This window comes from Aulonocara sp. 'chitande type north' Nkhata Bay, linkage group LG23, assembly GCF_057382095.1.
Source record: "Aulonocara sp. 'chitande type north' Nkhata Bay isolate Kocher_YH1m ecotype deep benthic linkage group LG23, A_spYH_male_GT1.1, whole genome shotgun sequence".
Classification (NCBI taxonomy): domain Eukaryota; kingdom Metazoa; phylum Chordata; class Actinopteri; order Cichliformes; family Cichlidae; genus Aulonocara; species Aulonocara sp. 'chitande type north' Nkhata Bay.
This window is the reverse complement of record NC_141365.1, coordinates 30244036-30263596: the sequence shown is the minus strand read 5'-3', so window position 1 is coordinate 30263596 and position 19561 is coordinate 30244036. Positions and strand designations below refer to the sequence as shown.

Sequence of the window (19561 nt, the reverse complement as noted above, 5' to 3'; positions counted from 1 at the left end):
TTAACACCAGCAAGCTCCTCGCAGGTTGGCCTGCTTGAAGCTTTCCTGATCATTTCAGATAATACACCTTATGAAAATGAATTGCTCACAGCTGTTTTCAACAGGAGAGAGAGATGCCAGATGCTGGCAGCAGAGGTGCATAATATTGAAGGTTGAGATAGAAAGATGTAAAGTTTCATTGGTAACAAGGTCTGTCAAAGCTAGCATTAACTACTTTTATGTCATTATTTTACACCCACATATGGATAGCAACACTGATAATAGTATTGATAAGTGTCATTGAGTAAATCAATAAAATCTGAATGATAGCCACCCCAGTAAAACTCATAAGGCAATAATACACCCCCCCCCCCCCCCCCCCCCCCCACACACACACACACGTTTTATTGTTCTCCTTACCATCAGTCAGAACTGTTTGATGTGAACTAATATAATTATGTAATATTGGTTTCCACATGGGAACCACTTTTTTTCTTGATAAACCAAGCTTCAGTTTTTCCCACGTGGAATGTTTGCTTTGATCAAGACAAACCTATGAAATCACAGATGTTTTCTGGCAAAAGATGGCTTTGTTTTGCAAGTGGAATCAAATGTTTTCAATGGTAGTTGGGGTCATTTCTTTGAGGGAACACAAAGACTTTCATGAGGTCAAACTCAATGAGTTCACAAGCACAAGTTGTTCCCTCTTTACCATAGGGGTCAAACTCTAATTACATTTGGCCCGTGAAGCCATATCAAATTATTATTAGAGCTGGCCTACTGGTGTTATACAGCTAATATATATATTGTTTAGTATTAAGCTTTCCTTGTTCCATATTCAGTTTTTCAGCAAAACTTGTTTGAGTCCATAAGAAGAGATTCATTCTTAAATCTGGAGGAAGATTATTATTATTATTTTTTTCAATAAATATTAATGTTAGCCCGCGACTTTGTTCCAGTTTTGAATTTTGGCCCACTGTGTATTAGAGTTTGACACCCCTGCTCTATACAAATATGTCTGTGAAGTTTTGTGAAATCCTGCAGCAGAATTTGTCTTGAGTTGGCCAGCTTAAACCCTTTCCTGCAGGCGCCTCTCCAAGCACGCTCATCACAGGTGTATTATTTGAACTGTGAACTGCCGCAAGAGCTCAGCAGGTTTCCCTTTGAGTTGTCGTGGATGGTTTAGCTCTGCTTCAGGTTTACTGGGCGGCATCTCCTATCTGTCATGAGCGATAAGTCACACCTGAGGGCTGTTGTTTCTCCGGTAATTAGTTTTAACATCACGTTACGCTTCAGTAGAGACGTTGACTCAACTGTTGGTCTGCTCTGTTGTGCTGCTGCTGAACCACGAGGTGGCAGTGTGGGCTCATAAATGATCACAGCATTGAAACGTGGTTGTTTATGTAACCGTAATATGCTTGTAGAGTCACTGACCTAAAATATGCCTTACAGCTAAGCGGACACATCCCTCCTGCATGCAGTGTACAAACAAAATGAGCAGTTTAGGATCTTCTCTGTGCTTGCTGTCAGAAATCGGCATGTAATAACTGTTTGGACGGTTGCTGCATGCGGGGGTTGTTATGATTTATCCCAGGGAAGGGTTTGAAATGCACTGGAGGTTATTTCTGAGATGGATTTGCTCCTATAAGCATATTTGCATCAACTTGTCGCATAAATATGCATCCCCTTTGCCTCAGTGTAGAAACATTTTGTATATAGTTGCATTTGAAAGGCAGTAGATGAAGTTGTCATGGCACAGTGTAATTTTTCTGTGTGGTGACAAACCTAAATTCTGCACATTAATTTCAAGGTCATTGGGGATTTATATGCAGTGTAACCTGCACGCAAATGTCTGCTTTCTACATGCGCATTTGATTTTCTGTCATGTTTGAGACTGTGCTATCATCTCTGAAAGTGCATCTTTGTGCGTGCGTGTGTGTGTGTGTGTGTGTGCGTGTGCCTGCGTGTCCTGAGATCAAGATCAGAGTGTCCGCTGGCTCTGACGGGTTCTGTTTTGGGCAGCATGTGTTGGGGTTTTAGGGCAAACGAGTGTCACGTTTCTCTGCCTTGTGCCTTCATGCAGAGCTGCTCCTAAAGAAAGTCCCACACCATTGAGATCATAATGTGGGTCCATGCATGTAGAAGCGTGTTTATGGCTTGAGCTGCTGGCATGGTTTATGGTGCATGTATGTGTGAAGTTGTCGCTGTTTACAGGAGAGGGAGTTTATTGGAATGAGTGAGCTGCTGTTTTCCTCCAGGCTTTTGTACTGAACGGAAAAGATAAGCAGGGAGGTGCATTTATGATTTTAACTGGCTGTGTCACAATAACTGTGGTGTTATTTTTTTTTTTTTTCTTTTTAATTCTCTGGCTTTTCTCACACTGACCTAAGAAGTAAGAAATGTGATGATATTGAACATGAATCCATGCATTTATGGTAGGTAACTGAGCATATAGTAATTTCATATCCTCAGCGTAGCTAGGAAGTGGGAGACTGCTTGTACTACTGAAAGTTTTGTTTTTGCAAATGTAAAGAGGATCTACTTAAAAGTTTCCACATGCTCAAACTACATTCTTTAAGTTTAATTAAAGCTGATCTCCAGGGAAAAAAATTCTCTACTAAACCGTCCAAAATAACTATTCTTCTGACAACCCAAAGCACATGGCACATTTCTGAATTCATCTTCTATAGCCTAATGCATCTTCTTGGAATTTTCTTTTAAAGATACCCGTTATGGGGGGAAAAAAATCCTTATTTACTTAATCCCTTTCCCTTTATTCCATCCTTCTTCTGACTGGCTGCCCTTCACAAACAGAACGTTTGAACAGCAGGTGCGTGGGACTGGTGTGCATGAGATGACAAAGTCTCTGAGTAGTGAAAACCATCTGAAACAAAACATTTCAGAATGTGGAACTTTTAAAATCATGGCGTAGTATGCTCATAATGCCTGGCTTTCTAAATTATTTGAAAGGCTGATCCTTACAGCTTCACAAAGTAAACTCTGTAAGGAGTGTAACTAATCAGTACATTTTTACAAAGCCTCAAATATATCCCTCTAGATATACATGGGATTTCTGACTGTCCTTAGTTATTATTTTGCGAGTTGGTCATATTGGCTTTTAAAAAATTTTTTTTGAAAGCCACTTTATCATATAGCAAACAGTATATTAATGGGTGTATAAATCTAGTGTTTGTAAAGCTAATGTATAAAAATGTCTGAGACAAGAGGCCCAAGCAAGAAAACCTCTGTGGCACATGTTTGATTACAATTTATCTATAATTAATTATTGTTTTTATGTTTTATTTTTTTAACTCATCAACACTAAATAAATGAGAATAACCACAGACATGATTCTAGATTATTGGATACTAGCACATGGCCATGCTGCCTTATTGTTTGGCCTGTTTGTGGTGTTGGTAAACTGACACACTAAATCACCTGGAGAGACTAAAGACATGGTGTTGGATTTGGTTTATATGCTAAAAGTGGATCATTTTAGCCTGTTGCCAGGTTGGTGTGTAACCTTTGTGGTTATACATGAGAGCTCATTGTCATTGCGAAATTGAAAAAATGGGATGCTTTGATAAGGTGTTGTAGCAGCATCGAGGCTAAAATCGGGCCTTTTTCAGCCTTTTGATAGCTGGTTGCCAGGTAATGTGATGGCATCATAATATTAGCATCCTTCAGAGAGCTAAGCTGTAGTTTTTGTTAGTTTGTTTTTGTATTTGAACAACCAAACAGGCAAATAGATTCTGTGTTATAGTGAAAAAGTAATAGTAACAAAGTATAGAAATTAGGCGTATTTTTTTTATGCTTTAAGCTATAAGACCTGAGCTTATACACCTAGGTTTTTTTGTTTGATTGGGGGGTGATTTTAATCACAGTCTGATCACTTGATCTTGATTGGATCATTAACACAAAATAAACTTAGTTATTGTTATGCATTTCTAGTTCATTGATTGCAGACTAGCATGCTTTAAGGCAGCATTAGCAGCTCTACATGGGTGTTTTGGTGATAGTAATGTGGAATATGATATTGGCGATGTTTGCATTGTGGTTTCAGTTTCAGTGCTGAGGAGTTTCTGTCCCAAAATAAACTTCGTGGGGAACCCGTGTGCTGTAGTTTGATATGGCTGTGTTTCTTCAGGGGGACTCTGTGCAGTCATTACCCTACACCTGCTCTCCTGAGCTTCTCCTTTCCAGTTTCTCTGGTCTGTTTTTGAACACCTTTCATTCTCACATGACAAGAACATGAGAATTGTAGCACCCATCCAAGAAAAACATTTCCCCCTGAAAGTGAAGCGGTAAAATCGTAATTGTGTGTGAAGCCCCTGCGGTTCTCATTGTTCAAACACATTAAATTCACTACGTGATGCCTGCTGACCACGGAGAGCTGCAAGCAAAGTTTCTCAACTGCTGGTGAGAAGATCTTTACTGTTACTGTAGTGACAAGCAAGCTCGCTGTGTTTCCACCGAGTGCTCGAACTTAAAACAAAACACTTACCCATATGACCGAGGCTTGGCAACATAACTTCCTCTATATTGTAATTGTGTCCAAGGTTGTCTAATATTTGGATGTATAATCATTTAACCCATGGATTATAGTGAGTAAAGTGTGCAGGGGAAGCATCATTCTGGGTACTTGGAAAAGCTTGGAAAAGCTTTTTAGTACTACAGAAATATAGTCAGGCTCATAAATATTTAAACACTGGCATTTCAGGTATTTCTTGTATACTCAACCACCACAGTGCGCTTGAAATTCAAGGTGTTTAACAAAAAAGTATTGCAACACCTCCTAGAATTACAGGCGTTGTTATAGACCTCCTACCTTCACAAGCTTTAGGGGTAAACTGTTGATTGACAATCGATTATTTAATTGTTCAATTTGAGCTCCGTTTGTTGGGAACTACACATTATCACCTTATTTTGAGTGTAACTAAATTTACAGACGTTCTGTCGACCACATGATTACAAAAGTGATGTCTAAATTCCCTCATCGAGTCTTGTCATTCAACGTAATTTGAGAAATTTTTAAAACATTAAAGTGACGTCTCCCATATTTTCCTTATTTCTATTTGTTTGATGCGGGTAAGTCTTTTTCTTCTTCTTCACTGTGTCCAGTGGTATAGAATCTGGATTGACATGTTTATAAGATCACTTCTAAGTTTGCGCGTAGTCCCACCTCCAGTATTATGAATGGATAGTCATAGAGGCCTATCAACAAGTCAGTGATCCCCTGGCAACTGCTGGTCAATGGTCAAAAATCTTGCCATCTCCTAGTTTGCATTGAACAACAACAACAACAACAACCTTTATTTATAGAGCACATTAAAAGCCTAGGCATACCAAAGTGCTTTACATAAAAGAAAAAAATTTAAAAAAATAAATAAAATAATACAGTTAAGAGCATTAATATCAATTTAATAAGAACAGCAGACAATGTTCACAGATAAGAGCCACTAATAGAATAGACTGCAGCACATAGGTTAAACAGACTCTATGCCGCCATGATAGAGAACAACAAGAAAGAAAGAAATAATAAAAATAAATGCAATGAATCGCAGCTAACAAGTCAACATTTAACAAGTAGTGAAGGCAAGTTTAAAGAGATAAGTTTTAAGCCGTGCTTTAAAGGAGTAAATGGAATCAGACTCCCGGATGCCAATCGGGAGGCTGTTCCATAACACAGGTGCAGCAACAGCAAACGATCGATCGCCTCTAGATTTCAATCGAGATCTAGACTGAACTAACAATGACTGCGAGGATGACCTTAAAGTCCTAGCAGGGGCATAGGGGGTTAAAAGTTCCTTAAGATAAATTGGTGCTGTATTATTGATAATTTTAAAAGTAAACAGCAGAATTTTAAATTGAATACGGTATTTGATAGGTAACCAATGCAGTTCAGCAAGAACAGGAGTAATATGGTCAAACTTCTTGGTTTTAGTTAGAATACGTGCCGCAGCATTCTGAACTATCTGTAGTCTATGTAGAAGGGTAACATGGAGACCAGTATAAAGTGAGTTACAGTAATCTAATTTCGACGTTACAAAAGCATGGATAAGCTTTTCTAAGTCATTATACGGGATATAGTGTCTGGCCCTGGAGATAAGGCGAAGCTGATAAAAGCTAGATCTGACAACAGCAGACACCTGTTTATCAAGTTTAAGGGAGCTGTCAAACATGACACCCAGATTCCTAACAGTATCAGAAAAAGAGCTAGTAAGAAAGCCAAAGGCATCTTGAAGTTTGGCGCGAAGAGCATTACTGCCAAAAATCATAATTTCAGTCTTATTTTCATTGAGGATAAGAGTATTTGCCAACAGCCATTTCTTGATCTCACTCATGCATTCACAAAAGTTATTTAAAGACAAAGCAAGATCGTCAGATAACTCAAAATAAATCTGGATGTCATCCGCATAGTAGTGAAAAGCAATGTGGTATTTCTCAAAGATAGCGCTTAAGGGAAGCATATACAGAGAGAAAAGGGTCGGGCCCAACACAGAGCCCTGAGGAACACCACAGCAAACAGGTACAGGGGAAGAAGAAGATGAGGCCAGATGTACCGAAGAGAGCCGATTGGAGAGGTAAGATTTGAACCAGTCCAAGGCAATGCCCTTAATGCCAACAGTCTGCTCCAATCTAGCAACTAAGATATTATGGTCAACCATATCAAATGCAGATGAAAGATCCAATAGAACTAACACGGACGGACGACCATTATCAGCCATAAGTAAAAGATCATTAAAAACACGAAGCAGCGCTGATTCAGTGCTGTGATGTTGTTTAAAGGCTGATTGGAATTTATCGTTTATACCATTCTCGTCCAGGTAGGTCTGCAGTTGAAGCAGAACAACCTTCTCTAAAATTTTAGCCAAGAAAGGAAGCTTGGAAATCGGTCTATAGTTGGCAAAATCACCATGATCAAGGTTACTCTTCTTTAAAACAGGTTGAATAAAGGCATGTTTAAGAACTGACGGTACATAACCAGAGAGCAAGGAAAGGTTCAATATGGACAATATACAGGGTCCAATTACATCAAAACAATCCTTGACTATACGAGATGGAAGAGCATCATGTACACAATAAGTATTATTTAATTTCCCAATTATACGCTTCAGAGTGGGAAGTGAGATTAATTCAAATTGATGTAAAGCAGCAGAACAATCAGGATTAGACGTACTGTCAGTCACCAGAGGAAGAGTGGATTTAAGAGATAAAACTTTATCAGAAAAATATTTTGAAAATTTTTCACAAAGACCTGAGGAGCACAAAAGTGGCGTAGAGGGACAAGGATTAACCAGAGAGTTAAAAATTTTAAATAAGATGCGAGGATTGTCACTATTAGAGGTAATAATCTTAGAAAAGAAAGCCGCTTTAGCCATTTTGGCAGCAGATTGGAACTTCGAGCGGCTAATACGTAAAGAATCATATGATGACTGAAGTCTGTCATTCCTCCACCTCCTCTCATCACGCCTACACAAACGCCGTAGAGCACGGACAGAGTCGTTTAACCAGCATTGCGAGTAGGTTCTAGGGCGTTTGTGTTTAATAGGTGCAACGGTGTTAAGAATAGAGGAGCATGTGGTTAAAAAAGTATTGATAAAATTCTCAAGTGTGTGTGGGGAAAAAACAGTCCGACATATTAAATGAAGAATTCATAAAAGACGTAGAAAAGTTGACCACAGTGTCGGCGTTAATAGTACGAGTGGGGTGGAGAGGAACCTCCAAGTGGTCAATATTACCCAGGTCAACATCAAAGATGACCGTGGAATGATCAGAAAGTCCAGTATTTCTAATTTCCTTAATGCATAGTTCCACATTAAATGAAAAAACCAAATCAAGAGTATGACCTTTAACATGAGTAGGTTCCTTTACCCACTGAGTAAGATTAAAAGAGTCAGTCAGTGCAGAGAAATCTTTCGCCAGGAGGTCATCCATACAACAGATATGAATATTAAAATCACCAGAAATAACCACAGAATCATATTTAAAAAGAATAGAACCCAAAAAATCAGCAAATTCAGAGATGAACATCTTATGATATTTAGGCGGTCGATAAACCACAACACACAGGGTAGTTCGAGAACCAGTCAATTCACATAGCTGAGCTTCAAAGCTAGGATAGGTTGGGGAGGGTAGCAGCCGTGCCTCAAGTTTATTTTTAAAAACCGAGGCTAAGCCACCACCTCTACCAGTAGGCCTTGATGAGCTAAAAAAGGCACAGTCAGAAGGGAGAAGTTCAGAAAAGGGGATGAACTCACCCGGAGAGGTCCATGTCTCCGTCAAAAATAAAACATCCAGTGAAGACACGGACTTGTCTGGAACTCCTTGCTAACTGCTTGCGAAGTCTTAATCATTAGTTATTAGTAATCTCTGGCTCTCTTCCAGTGTGTGTCTGTTGTCCCGTCTTCCTCCCTTCACCTCTAACCGATCACAGCAGATGGCCGCCTCTCCCTGAGCCTGGTCCTGCTGGAGGTTTTTTCCTGTTAAAAGGGAGTTTTTCCTTTCCACTGTTGCCAAGTGCTTGCTCATAGTCAGCCATTTGATTGTTGGTGTTTTCTGTATTATTGTCGAATTTTTACGCTATAAAGCACCTTGTATTGTGAGTTGGCGCTACATTAATGAAACTTTATGTAACTTTATGTTGAAGAGTGCGACACAAACTGGTAACAAACTTTTATCATTAAAATTAGTCATGCCATTTGAAGCATGTTAGTTACAACTTTAAGTTACAACTAGTAATCACAGGGAGGCTTTTGGTGTGGCACCCTCTTGGCAGCTGATTTTAATTAGCAAACATTTCCAACCAGTTAAAGAATACACCTTTTTCGCCCTAGTGACTGTCAGGGGTTTTCTGACTGGTAGGTAGGCTTGTGTGACCGAGGGCACCTATTGCCCACAAACACAAAAAAACGAGCTACCCACATAACCTCATTCAAGGAGGTAAAATATGTAGATTACAGTTATGTGTATCACATTCGGTCTTACAGTCTCCTCCCTTGGCTGTTTCTGATTGTCTCCTTTTTTGGCAATTATTTATTGTTGCACTTACTCCTCCCAGCTTTATGGCAGATCATTATCTGTCAGATGGCAGATAATGATATCTCTTTTTTTTTATTTTTTTTCCCATGAGGAGAAGAGGGCACATCTGCACCATCACGAACTAGTCGCTCAGTCTACATCTCGCTGTCTTCCCTCCCTTTCCTGGACCATATGGCACTGAGGCTGGTTATGTAAGGCATTGCGTGCACGGCAGTGAGCTATTCTCTTTCGCTTCACTGAGCTTCAGCCCTGAAGGTCTGATGCCATGAGACTTATTGGAGTTTTGTCTGTGTTTGGGCATAGATCAAGGCAGATTATCCTCTGCTGCAGACGGGTAGAATGGTGGCTTTCATCGCTACCTCTGCCTAGTCAGGTGTTCCACCCTTCAAAATACTAAAATGACTCAGTTGTCATTCCAAATTCAGTTCAAACACACCTTTGTTTTTTCCACATTTGGAAAAATTATCTGAGATGTCATCTGTTGCTGAGTAAAGGACAGAGTTAAAGCCTCCCAAACTGGATTCTGCCAGTCTGCATACATGACCTCAGACGCACACACAAACATGATGCACATGCCCAGGGAGACACACACAAGCTCACGCCTACCAAATGCTCGAGAAGAAGTGATGCGGAAGGAGGTGGGTGATGTGCAGCTTGGAGGACGGGAGAGATAAAGAGAGGGATGTAAGGGGAAAAAATGGAAGCAGAGGAATCTTACTTGAGGGATAAGCTGAATACCAAAGTGTGTGAATAATTCAATTTGAGCTTTTCTGAATGCTGCTGCTCTCTCTGGTCATTTTTGAGAGACACCCCCCCCCCCCAAAAAAAAAAAAAACAGCAGCCGACAGCACTGTACATGACTCGTGCGTAATAAGCGAATGAATATTGCAGAAAACAGAGATTTGAGATAGAAAACTGTTCTTGAAGAACATTGAGAGAAAGAGCTGTGCAGCAAGTGTGATTTTTTTTTTTTTTTTTTTTTTTTTTTTTTTTATCGTGGTGGAAGCAAAACAGCACAAGTTAGAGGAAATTCATGACGATGTTTATGTGAAGCTAAATGTGAAGCTTGGTTTTGATCTTCTTTTGCTGCTGGTTCAGTCAATTTTGGTTGGAGAGAGACAAAACCTGCAGCAAAGAATATAGCACAAAAAAAGATGTAAACGCAGGGCGCGGAGCTGATGCATGAGAATCTGTGAGCTGTCGGCTTTCAGCACCGATTGTGTGTTCGTGTACGTGCCGTCGGGTGAGAAAGCCGATATCTCAACAATTCTGATGCGCCAGGTTCGCGCCCTGCGTTTACGTCTTTATGTGGAATCCGTTTATCTGCTCTCACTTACTGTTTTAGTTGCTTGGTGGTTGTTGAAATAGTTTTGAGGTTTAACCTCAGATTCCGGGGTTTCTGACAAAATACAATTACATTTAAAAGTCGATTCAGGATTTAATGAATTGATATCGCGTTATTCAAGCTACTCACCTCTCTCTATCCGCCTGCTCTTTCAAACGTATACACGGGAAGGACTACAAGAATATCTGGACCACAACCAATCAGAGAGGTCCTGGCCCTGACTATCTTAGATCGTGATATGGGCATAATGTGTCTGTTGTTGATAACGCAGAGACTTCCAGAGTTGCGGAGACCCTTTTTTTTTCTTTTTCTTTTTTTTTTCGCATAGGAGACCAAATTGGTCACACTGTAAAGCCCTGGTGTTGGTCGCCCAGCTCTGCTTCCTCTCAAACCACATAATAAAAATGAGGTGGAAGTGCTAGTTACACTCAGCTGGATGCTTTTATGAGGCAGAACATAGATAAACGGAAGTAAAATACACTAAAGGGCATTTATGTTGCTGTTGGTGCAGTTGGTTTCTCACTTTTCTACAGCATAAAGCTACTAAAGCCTAAAGACATCCTCTGCTTCGCTTGTTTTGGCATTTATCTCCATTTCTCTCTTCCTATTTCTGTACACTCTTCAGACACAGAACAGTGCTGCTCCTCTAGATTTACAGAATATTTAACGCTCCACGATTTTTATTTTTAATGGTCCCTATCCTGCAGATTAAATTGATACTGCCTGACTGTGCAGTTCCCAGTGTTGAACAGAAAAGCCCTAACACTCAATTCTGAAGCTAGGAGCCACAAACTGGGTGCGATAACAATCAAACTGAAGCAAGGTGTAAAACAAAACATTTTAGTTAACTGAAATATGAATTTAAACTAGGGCTAAGAGAAATATATTAAGTAACTGAAGCAATACAGAGCATAGGCGTGAGATGGTAACATGAAAAATGTAACTATTTAAAACTAAATACTTTTTAAACTACATGTAAATTGAAATAATCAAACCCAGTGTGGGAACTAAATGAAAATAAAAATGGGAGAAAATGCATTCAAATTAATTTAACCCCCCCCAAAAGAAGCAAAACATTATATTTAGACTAATATATTTAACTAGGTGAACAACATAAACCCTGCATCATCTGCTACCACATTGTGGCAGCGCATCCACTCTTATGTAAGCTCCACAGGGTGTGGCAAACGATGTACCCCACCACTGTTTTGCCTTCTGCTCGGAGCTGTACAAAAAGGTGGACAACAGTGTTGGTCGAGTTCTGCTTGTATTGAATGAAGAGAAGGGTGAAGCTGTTGCAAAGGTGCGCTGCTAAAGCGTTAAATTGAGCACAGACTCCTGCTTGTTGTTTTGTGCAGCGTTTGGGACGTTACCTAACTAAGTCAGTCTCATAGCTTGATGCAGTTGCACAACAAGGTATCACCGCCAAAACTAAGAGGATTTTAATTTGCTATTAAAGTCCCTGAAACATCAGGGTCACATCAGTGTTACTACATTAGTTCTTATAGGCTGTAGTCTTCAGGGTCCAATATCTACAGTAACATACAGGTCAGACTTTTGTACAGGCCACACACAGAAGCTTTAGAGGGACTTGGATGCATAATGAATGAAAGCAGCCCATATGCGATGTCATGACGTCAAGGTCTGCCACAATTGGCTGAGCCAAGTCTGTTGCGGCACCAGTGATTGGCTGAAAGTAAAACTGCCTGAACATCAGTGAAGGCTTAACTCAGACCTTTTGTTCCAAGCGAGCATGCGTGCGAGCACACAATGTACAGATATACAGCGTGAGCAGTAACGCTGGCCGTCTTGCATCGGTGCTTCAAGTCAAAAGTAATTGCACTGATTATTTCTGATACCAGCCAACTTCCAGCTGTTACTAGGATTAGTGGCACTGGCAGTTAAGGAAAGAAAAGATGATGTGACTTCCACCTAATGGGGTTAATAATTTCACTGTGTGCATCGAGTTGAATCCCACCAACAAACTCCCCAAGTGTGCCCTTTTTCCGCCATTTTGTGGCGCCCACGGCTCCTCGCCATCATCACTCTTCAGAGTTGCCCTTTTCCCTCTTTGTTCTCTACTTTTCTTCAAGTCAGCAACTCACAGAGCTGCTCTCTGTGCTGCTGATTGACCTGATTGACGATGTTGGCAACAACAATTGGGCTCAGTTTGTTGTTATTGTGGCCTTTGTTCAGACACTAGTGTAGACTTTGTATGTGCTTGTGTTTGTTTGAAGTATTTCCCCATCTCTTTTTTTTTAATTTTTTTTTAATTTTTTATTTTGCTAGTGTGGAGGTACACGTGAGGCGTGCTATAGCTGAGACCCACACTCAGGGCACATGTGCGACCACTGATGAGAGGTGGCAGCATGGCTAAAAATGTGAACGTTCTCCGCGAAATGAGTTGAAGAGTCGGTGCGGTGTGCGGGGAAGTGCCTGGTGTATTCAGGGCTTACCTCTCTTATCATCAAAGACAGGCTGTTACAGAAAAGATGAAAGGGAGACGAGGTGTAGAGCAAAGGGAGTGATTTAAAGACAGCCAGGAGAGTTCTTATGGGGGGTGCGTGGTCAAAAGTGGCTCATCCTATTGGACGGATCACCCTGATTTCTGCTGACAGTTTACATAACAACAGAAGAGGGAGGTGATGTGACTCCTTACGCAGTGACATCACTGCCCACCCTCCTATGCTTTTGCTCCACGTACCCAATCATCTCAGCCTCTACTTGTAATTCAGGCCTAGTTAGGAGGCAAATCAGGAGGACGTAACACACTAAGGTGCACTCCTGTTGTGTACGCGCACACACTCCTCTCCTAGTCTCTGCTGCTGGTCAGACGCCCCTATGTGAAGCTCCCACAGCTGAAGGGAGTGAGGGGGTCAGGCCCAAAGGACATAGGTCAGGAGGACAGAGGAGGGGGTGCGGTTGTAGTGTTGGTGGCAGTGGTGTTTGTTTTGGGGACACTTTGCTGGGGAAGTGGGTTTGCATCAATGAGAGACAAGGGGCTGGCCAGGGCAGGAGCAGCAGAGCAGGACAGGGACGGAATGGCCCTGAAGCTGCTCTTCTGGGAGCTGGAGAAGCATCTGAAGAGGTAACGATAGCTGTGGTTTTGTCACATTGTCAGAGGACTTGCAGCGGCTAGGTGGGGTTAAATCCAGGCGGATGGCAGCGGGGCTGTGCGGTGATGTGTCTGTGTGCTGTTGTTGATCTTGTGGTGCAGTTTCCAGTATATGCATCAGCGTGTGAATGTGTTTCCCACTTCTACCTGCAGCAAAGGCCGCTTAAACTCCAGCTGCCAATTTGTTCAGTGACAATGCGGGCTTGCTTCTACATGTGCACGTTCCCCTCGACTGTGAGAGCACGAGGGCGTGACTGGCTGTAGCTGCTTTGTCTTTGTCATTTTTCCCTCCTGTCCAAACTGTCAGTGATAAGCACTGTGTTAAAGTCACTCTAATGAGCCACTCAACACGACCAGACCCCAATAAAATATTTGCATAACAATCTTTTTTAGTAGATAAATTGCCTTACTTTTTATAGTGGGCGTGCAGCCCCCTCACCTCCCCATTGTTTTCTTTTTATAAGCAGATATCACCGCAGCATGTGATGATGCTTCTTAGGATGTGAAGTGTGCTAAAGGGGGGGAAAGCAGAAGTAACTGGAGATGTTATTTTTCCGACTTCTCTAAAATCACTAGATCCTATCAAAGTTCCTTCATCAGAGCCACCACAGTCAATGCCGGAGCCAGAGGAAGTGAAACACAAAGATATTAGCAGGCCACAGGCCTTGTCGTCGTCCTCCTCCCCAGAGAGGGGTCTGATCTCCAACCTTCAACACTCCCTTGTTTAAACACGGCTATTTTTTTAATGAATATCCCAGCCAGGGACTGATATAACCCAACTAAAGTGCTTAAAAGGTGCAGATTGTTCCAAGCTCTGATTACAGTCTCTTACATGCATGCAGTCAGTCAATGAAATTCAAACCGAAAACCACAACACGAATGCCAGGACAGTAACGGCTTCTTTTTTTTCATGCTTTGTTTCCAGTAAATTTACTTCCTTTATTTTATGTCCACTCCTCCATACCGTAAAAATCACACGGTTAAATAATCTGATTGACCATTTAAGGAAAATATTGATCCTATTGGAGAGGTTTGTGCTTTTGTAGTGATCTGAAATATAATTATCACAGTATGGTGGTTTTTCTTTTGTTTTGTTTTGTTTTGTTAATTTATTACTGCATAACATTTTAGTTTTCCAAGGTGGAATATTAAAAAAGAAACTAAATATTTACATTTGAAATTGAGAAATTTCTATTTTTCTTTTTCTTTTTTTTCTTTTTCTTTTTTAAAGGAAAAAAAATCCATGATCATATATAGATGATGATGATGATGTATGGAGGGTTAATTTGAGAGTCATTGCCATTTTTTCCCACTAATCTTGTTCCACCAGTGCTGAAAGCAAATAATGGTTAATTAATTTATAATTTAAAAAAGTAAATCTGGGGGCTGGACAAAAATAAATAACTCCTTAATTAATGAGAGATAAGATGTCAGCTCTGCAGTTTTCCTATGCCTCATTTAATGTTTTGTTTTACTCGTAATAGTAGTAGTATTACACAGTTGTAATTGATATGTTTCAGGTAGAGTTGCTAATTGCTAATTTAAACTGGAATAATATATATTTAATGTGATTACACATTGTATTTCCCAATAATTACATAAAAAATGTTTTTTAAAAAAAGTCAAACCATCCAGTTGTTTAAATGAAATTAGAACGAAATTAATCAGGAAACTATTGAAGTTTGTTTCCACCACTGGAAAAAAAAACCCTAAACAAATTTAAAACAAAACAAAACAAAGAAATAAGTCAAAATTTTAAGAATTCTTCTATGAAGAAAAATAAATGAGAAAATCTGTGGCAGCAACAAACAGCAAAGTGCCGAATTTGGGTTAACACCCATTCGTTTCTGTTTAATGATTAACAGTTAATGAAATTCAGTGCTGAGCTTTCCTCCAGCTGAATCGTTGTTCTGGCAAAAGAAGAGCAGGAGGGAGTTTATAAATAATCTGCAACAACGCCTCCTCGCTAACAAAGAAGAGAGGGTGGTCCAGTGTGACTGTACAGCAGAGTGCATCCACATATCAAACAGGCCTGGAGAGGAGAAAAAGCTGCTGCACTGTTTGGTATGAAACATGAAAACCACTCGGCAGACTTTCAGGCTTTGTGTTTATATTTATCTTTGACATCTGGCCAGTGCCAAGGTTGGCTTTTACCTGCTTTTAGGGTCAACTCCTGGTCAGTTTGATAACATTTGCTCAAAGCCCATGGTAGTGCCAGTAATGCATTCAGATGTATGAGTGGCTTTAATACACGACTTACACCCAATAGGGGGCGACATTGTTTTACATAACAGCTTCTGAAGGTTTGCCATACCTGCATTACATTTTTATCCTGTGTATGATGTGAGAAAGCAAAAAAAGGCTTGTTGTGTCTGAACAGCTGCCCTGTTGTGTGACCCTCTTAGCGGTGGCAAACATAAGGCTCCGGTGCAAGAATCTGCCCACTAGTGACTCCAATCTGTCCCACTGGTCAGTTTTGGAAAATGTGAAGAAGGGGCATAAATCTTAGATCTTTAACTGTATTTTTACAACTTTTGCAGCTTTTACTACTGATAAAGACCTTCCCCATGGTCAGTCATACTACACGAAAGCAAATAAAGTACATAAATAACAACTAAGTAAATAAACAAGTAGATGATGAAAAGTTTTTGCTTTTTCTCTACACTTTTTTTTTCACTAAAATTTTCATCTATTGTAAAAATACATGGGTTTTTTCAGTTTTTTATTATTTTATGTATTTTATGATCACAGGACAGTCTGCACAATAAGCTAACAGAAACTTTACTGTCATTTTAAAATATTTATTTCCTTCAGTTTAAGCCAAGAGTCATGCTGACACACTTCTGCCATTAAATATAACAGTGTTTCTTTATCATGTAGAAAAACTAAGTTGAACTGGTCAAGTTACATTTACTAAAATGATTTTGTGAACTTGGAAAACTAACGAAAATAAAACAAAATATGGAGGAAATACTCGTTTTAGTATTTGTTAGTCTGGTTAAAAAAATGTTACAACTTGCCTGATGATTGACAAACATGATTAATAACAATTTGGACGTCTGCTTTACTGAGTCAACTGCTTTCAAGAAGTTTGTTTTTATTGTAATATTTGTACTGATTTTCCTCAAACTTACGTGGGACATATTTCTTCCATACAATAAGAAGTCATAATCAGTCAAAGTGAAATAAAAAATAAAAGCTAATTAGAAAACACAACTGTAATAACTCTTGAGGTGTGACAGGTAAAACAGGGATGTTCTTGTTTTATTTAGTGAGCCACCTACAGCCCAGTTTGATATCAATGGGAGCCGGACCAGTAACAAAAAAAGAAAGAAAAAAGAACTATCAGTGTACAAACATTCAATTACACATTTAATCTCCAAGATATCTCAATGTAAGATAAAGTAGTGCAGTTTAAACATCACGCCCCAGTTTTTTAATATGATAAAAAAAATTCTGCTTGAGTAAATAGGAGACATGAGTCAGCGTGACTCTGGGCTTATATTGTAAGATATGGGTAAAATTACAGAAAAGGTTCTGATGGACTATTTTTTTTTTTAAATTATAAAACACAAGGTTTTTGTTTTAAAAGGACAGAAAAATGTCCCATCTACATTTCTACTGTAGATAGTGGGGGTGGGGAACGCAGTAATTTTCTGTCATTATGTTTTTTAATATATTAAGTAATTACTCTTTCGTAGCATAAATAGCCATGGGGGAGGTCTTTATCAGCAAGAAGCTGTAAAAAAACAACAAAACAAAAAACATTAAAAGTCCAAATATGCCTGTCCTACTTCACGTTATCCAAAACCATCCGTTAGTCCGTATTGGAGTCTTTGTCGGGCCGATTCTGGGTCCCCGGGCCTCATGTTTGACACCCCCTGAGATAGCTTTAAAAAAAAAAAAAAAAATATATATATATATATATCGCATATATTGTTATAAGCAGCTTCCTCTCCGCCAATCAGGCGCCAGCCAGCCGCATGTGTTATGCAAATGAGCTATCTCGTCCTCCAATCAGCGGGCTGCTGGAGCTGTTTTCCCGCATGCATCAGGGAGAGAGGGAGCGGAGCTGCAGCCCGCCGCTTTCAGTCTTTGTGTGCTCTCTCCCGGCCGGTCGCCCAGAGAGCTGTGGCAGCACCCGGCTCTCAATAATGCGCTGTTTTTTCTACTTTTATACCGCCGGAGTCCAACTTTGTACACACGATGCGTCGCCTGCGGGGCTTTTAATGGACGGGATAGCATGAGCTCCCAGTGCTACCCGGTGGCGATGGACCTTGGCGTTTGTCAACTGAGGAATTTCTCGATTTCGTTTCTGTCCTCTGCGCTTGGGAAGGAGAGTGCATCAGTCAGGGTTGACAATAGGTAAATGTCAGCACTCTGTCTTTGAGGCTGTAAGCAGAAAATTAGAAGGGGGGGAAGGTGCCTTTGCAGACTTCTTAAAATCCCTCTCAGCGCTGTCTTTAAGGGGAGAAGGAGAAAAACAACAGCCGCAGTGGTCACAGCTAATGTTGCATCATCATCATCATCAAACAGGTTTTCCTCTCTCTGTCTTGCAGCTCCTCGGGTGCAAGTGTGGTGGCCATCGACAACAAGATCGAGCAAGCAATGGTAGGTGACACTTTGTACCCCTTTAAAAAATGTATTTATTTTTAAACCATCTGCAGTACGCTTTCTGCACGTACTTGCAGCCCTGTGGTGTTATGTAACCCGAGCACCTACAGCGGTAAACTGTGCCCCTCCTGCCTTTTTATTTTCGCGTTTTCTTGCACTGCATGCAGTGTAGTGAGCACAGAGCGCTGGAAACTGGAAAGAGCTTTCTAGAAATTAAGATGCAGATGCGTCGGAAGGGTTTTTTTGTTTTGTTTTGTTTTTTGCGCACTAGGGCACCTGCGGGTTTGCGGGGAAGCTTTCTGCTCTGTCGCGATTTGTCCCGATGACCCTCGAGCTCTCTGGTAGCTCAGTTTGAGTCGGGCTAAGGATTCACACGCCGCCCCCACCCCCTCCCCCCCAAATACATCTACATACGCCCCTTCTCTCTCTAGTTTCCAAGTGTTGCTAGGCAAGCAGGAGCCTCCCCTCCGCGCGGTATAAATAACTCGGCCGCTGATTGGCTCCTCCCACTCCGGTGCAGGAACATTTTGTTCCCTAGTTGCTACATATCAGGGCAGGGGGGAGGAGGAAGGAGGGTCCGCCAAGGATGCTCAGATTATTAAACCCAAATCCCCCTTCAGCTCTGTTCTGCCTTCATCATCACCGTCATCGTCATCATGGGAATAATCTGTGAAGCTGTTTCTGCAGGAGTTCATGTCGCCCTTGTTTTCCTCGTGCTGCTGAGACAGCTGGCATGCCCCTGCAAGACTCATGCTAATTTAGCCTTTGCTGTGTTACCCATTTCCCCCAGCAGCCTGTCAATGTCTGCTTGTTTTTATTCTGCAGAAATTACTCAAATTACATTTGTGCATTGTGCATTGCAAGTGCATTGTGCAAGCTTGCCGACTAACCCTTTTGCTTATAAAAAGTCTTAAATATTGAACAAAACATGCATAAATATTTACCTCACAGTGATGTAAAGTAGAGGAAAATGGCGTTTAGTCATATTGGAAATGCCAAATCGTGGCAGGTGCACGGAGGAAAAACTTTGTAGTCTACTCATGGGTTTCTTCTTTTAGTATGTTTTATAAAATGTCAACAAAAATGCGAAACCTGACTGTAGGGGAAATCTAAATGTAACCATTTAAAGCCTGAAAAATAATTGCCAGAAAATTTGTTTATTGAACCTTATGACAGTTTATTTTCATTAATAAAATATTCATTTAAATGTATGGATTTTAATTTGTCATATTTGCAAAAAAATGGATGTAACAATCTATTGCTTCAAACTGTATTGTGCAAATTATTCAGTTTTTTTGGAGCCGTGCACCTCTGACACATCCATATCACACTGATGTAGACGTGTCAAACTGTGTAACACGTGATTTTGAAAGGGGTTAAGGAGCCTCAAATAGTACAGTTTGAGTTTTAATTTAGCTTAAAAACTACGATAATTGTTGCTAGCTTAGCTTTCTGTTGAACAACCA

General features: G+C 40.4%; 1 protein-coding gene across 1 annotated transcript in view; it reads left to right on the top strand.

Moving 5' to 3' along the window:
* LOC147302083 (TSC22 domain family protein 1) overlaps positions 1–19561 on the top strand; it is a 29010-nt gene that overhangs the window by 7421 nt on the left and 2028 nt on the right. Inside the window, exon 2 of the mRNA XM_086281561.1 lies at positions 18041–18092. Coding sequence (XP_086137687.1) covers positions 18041–18092 — 52 coding nt within the window. The remainder of the gene's footprint in view (positions 1–18040; positions 18093–19561) is intronic.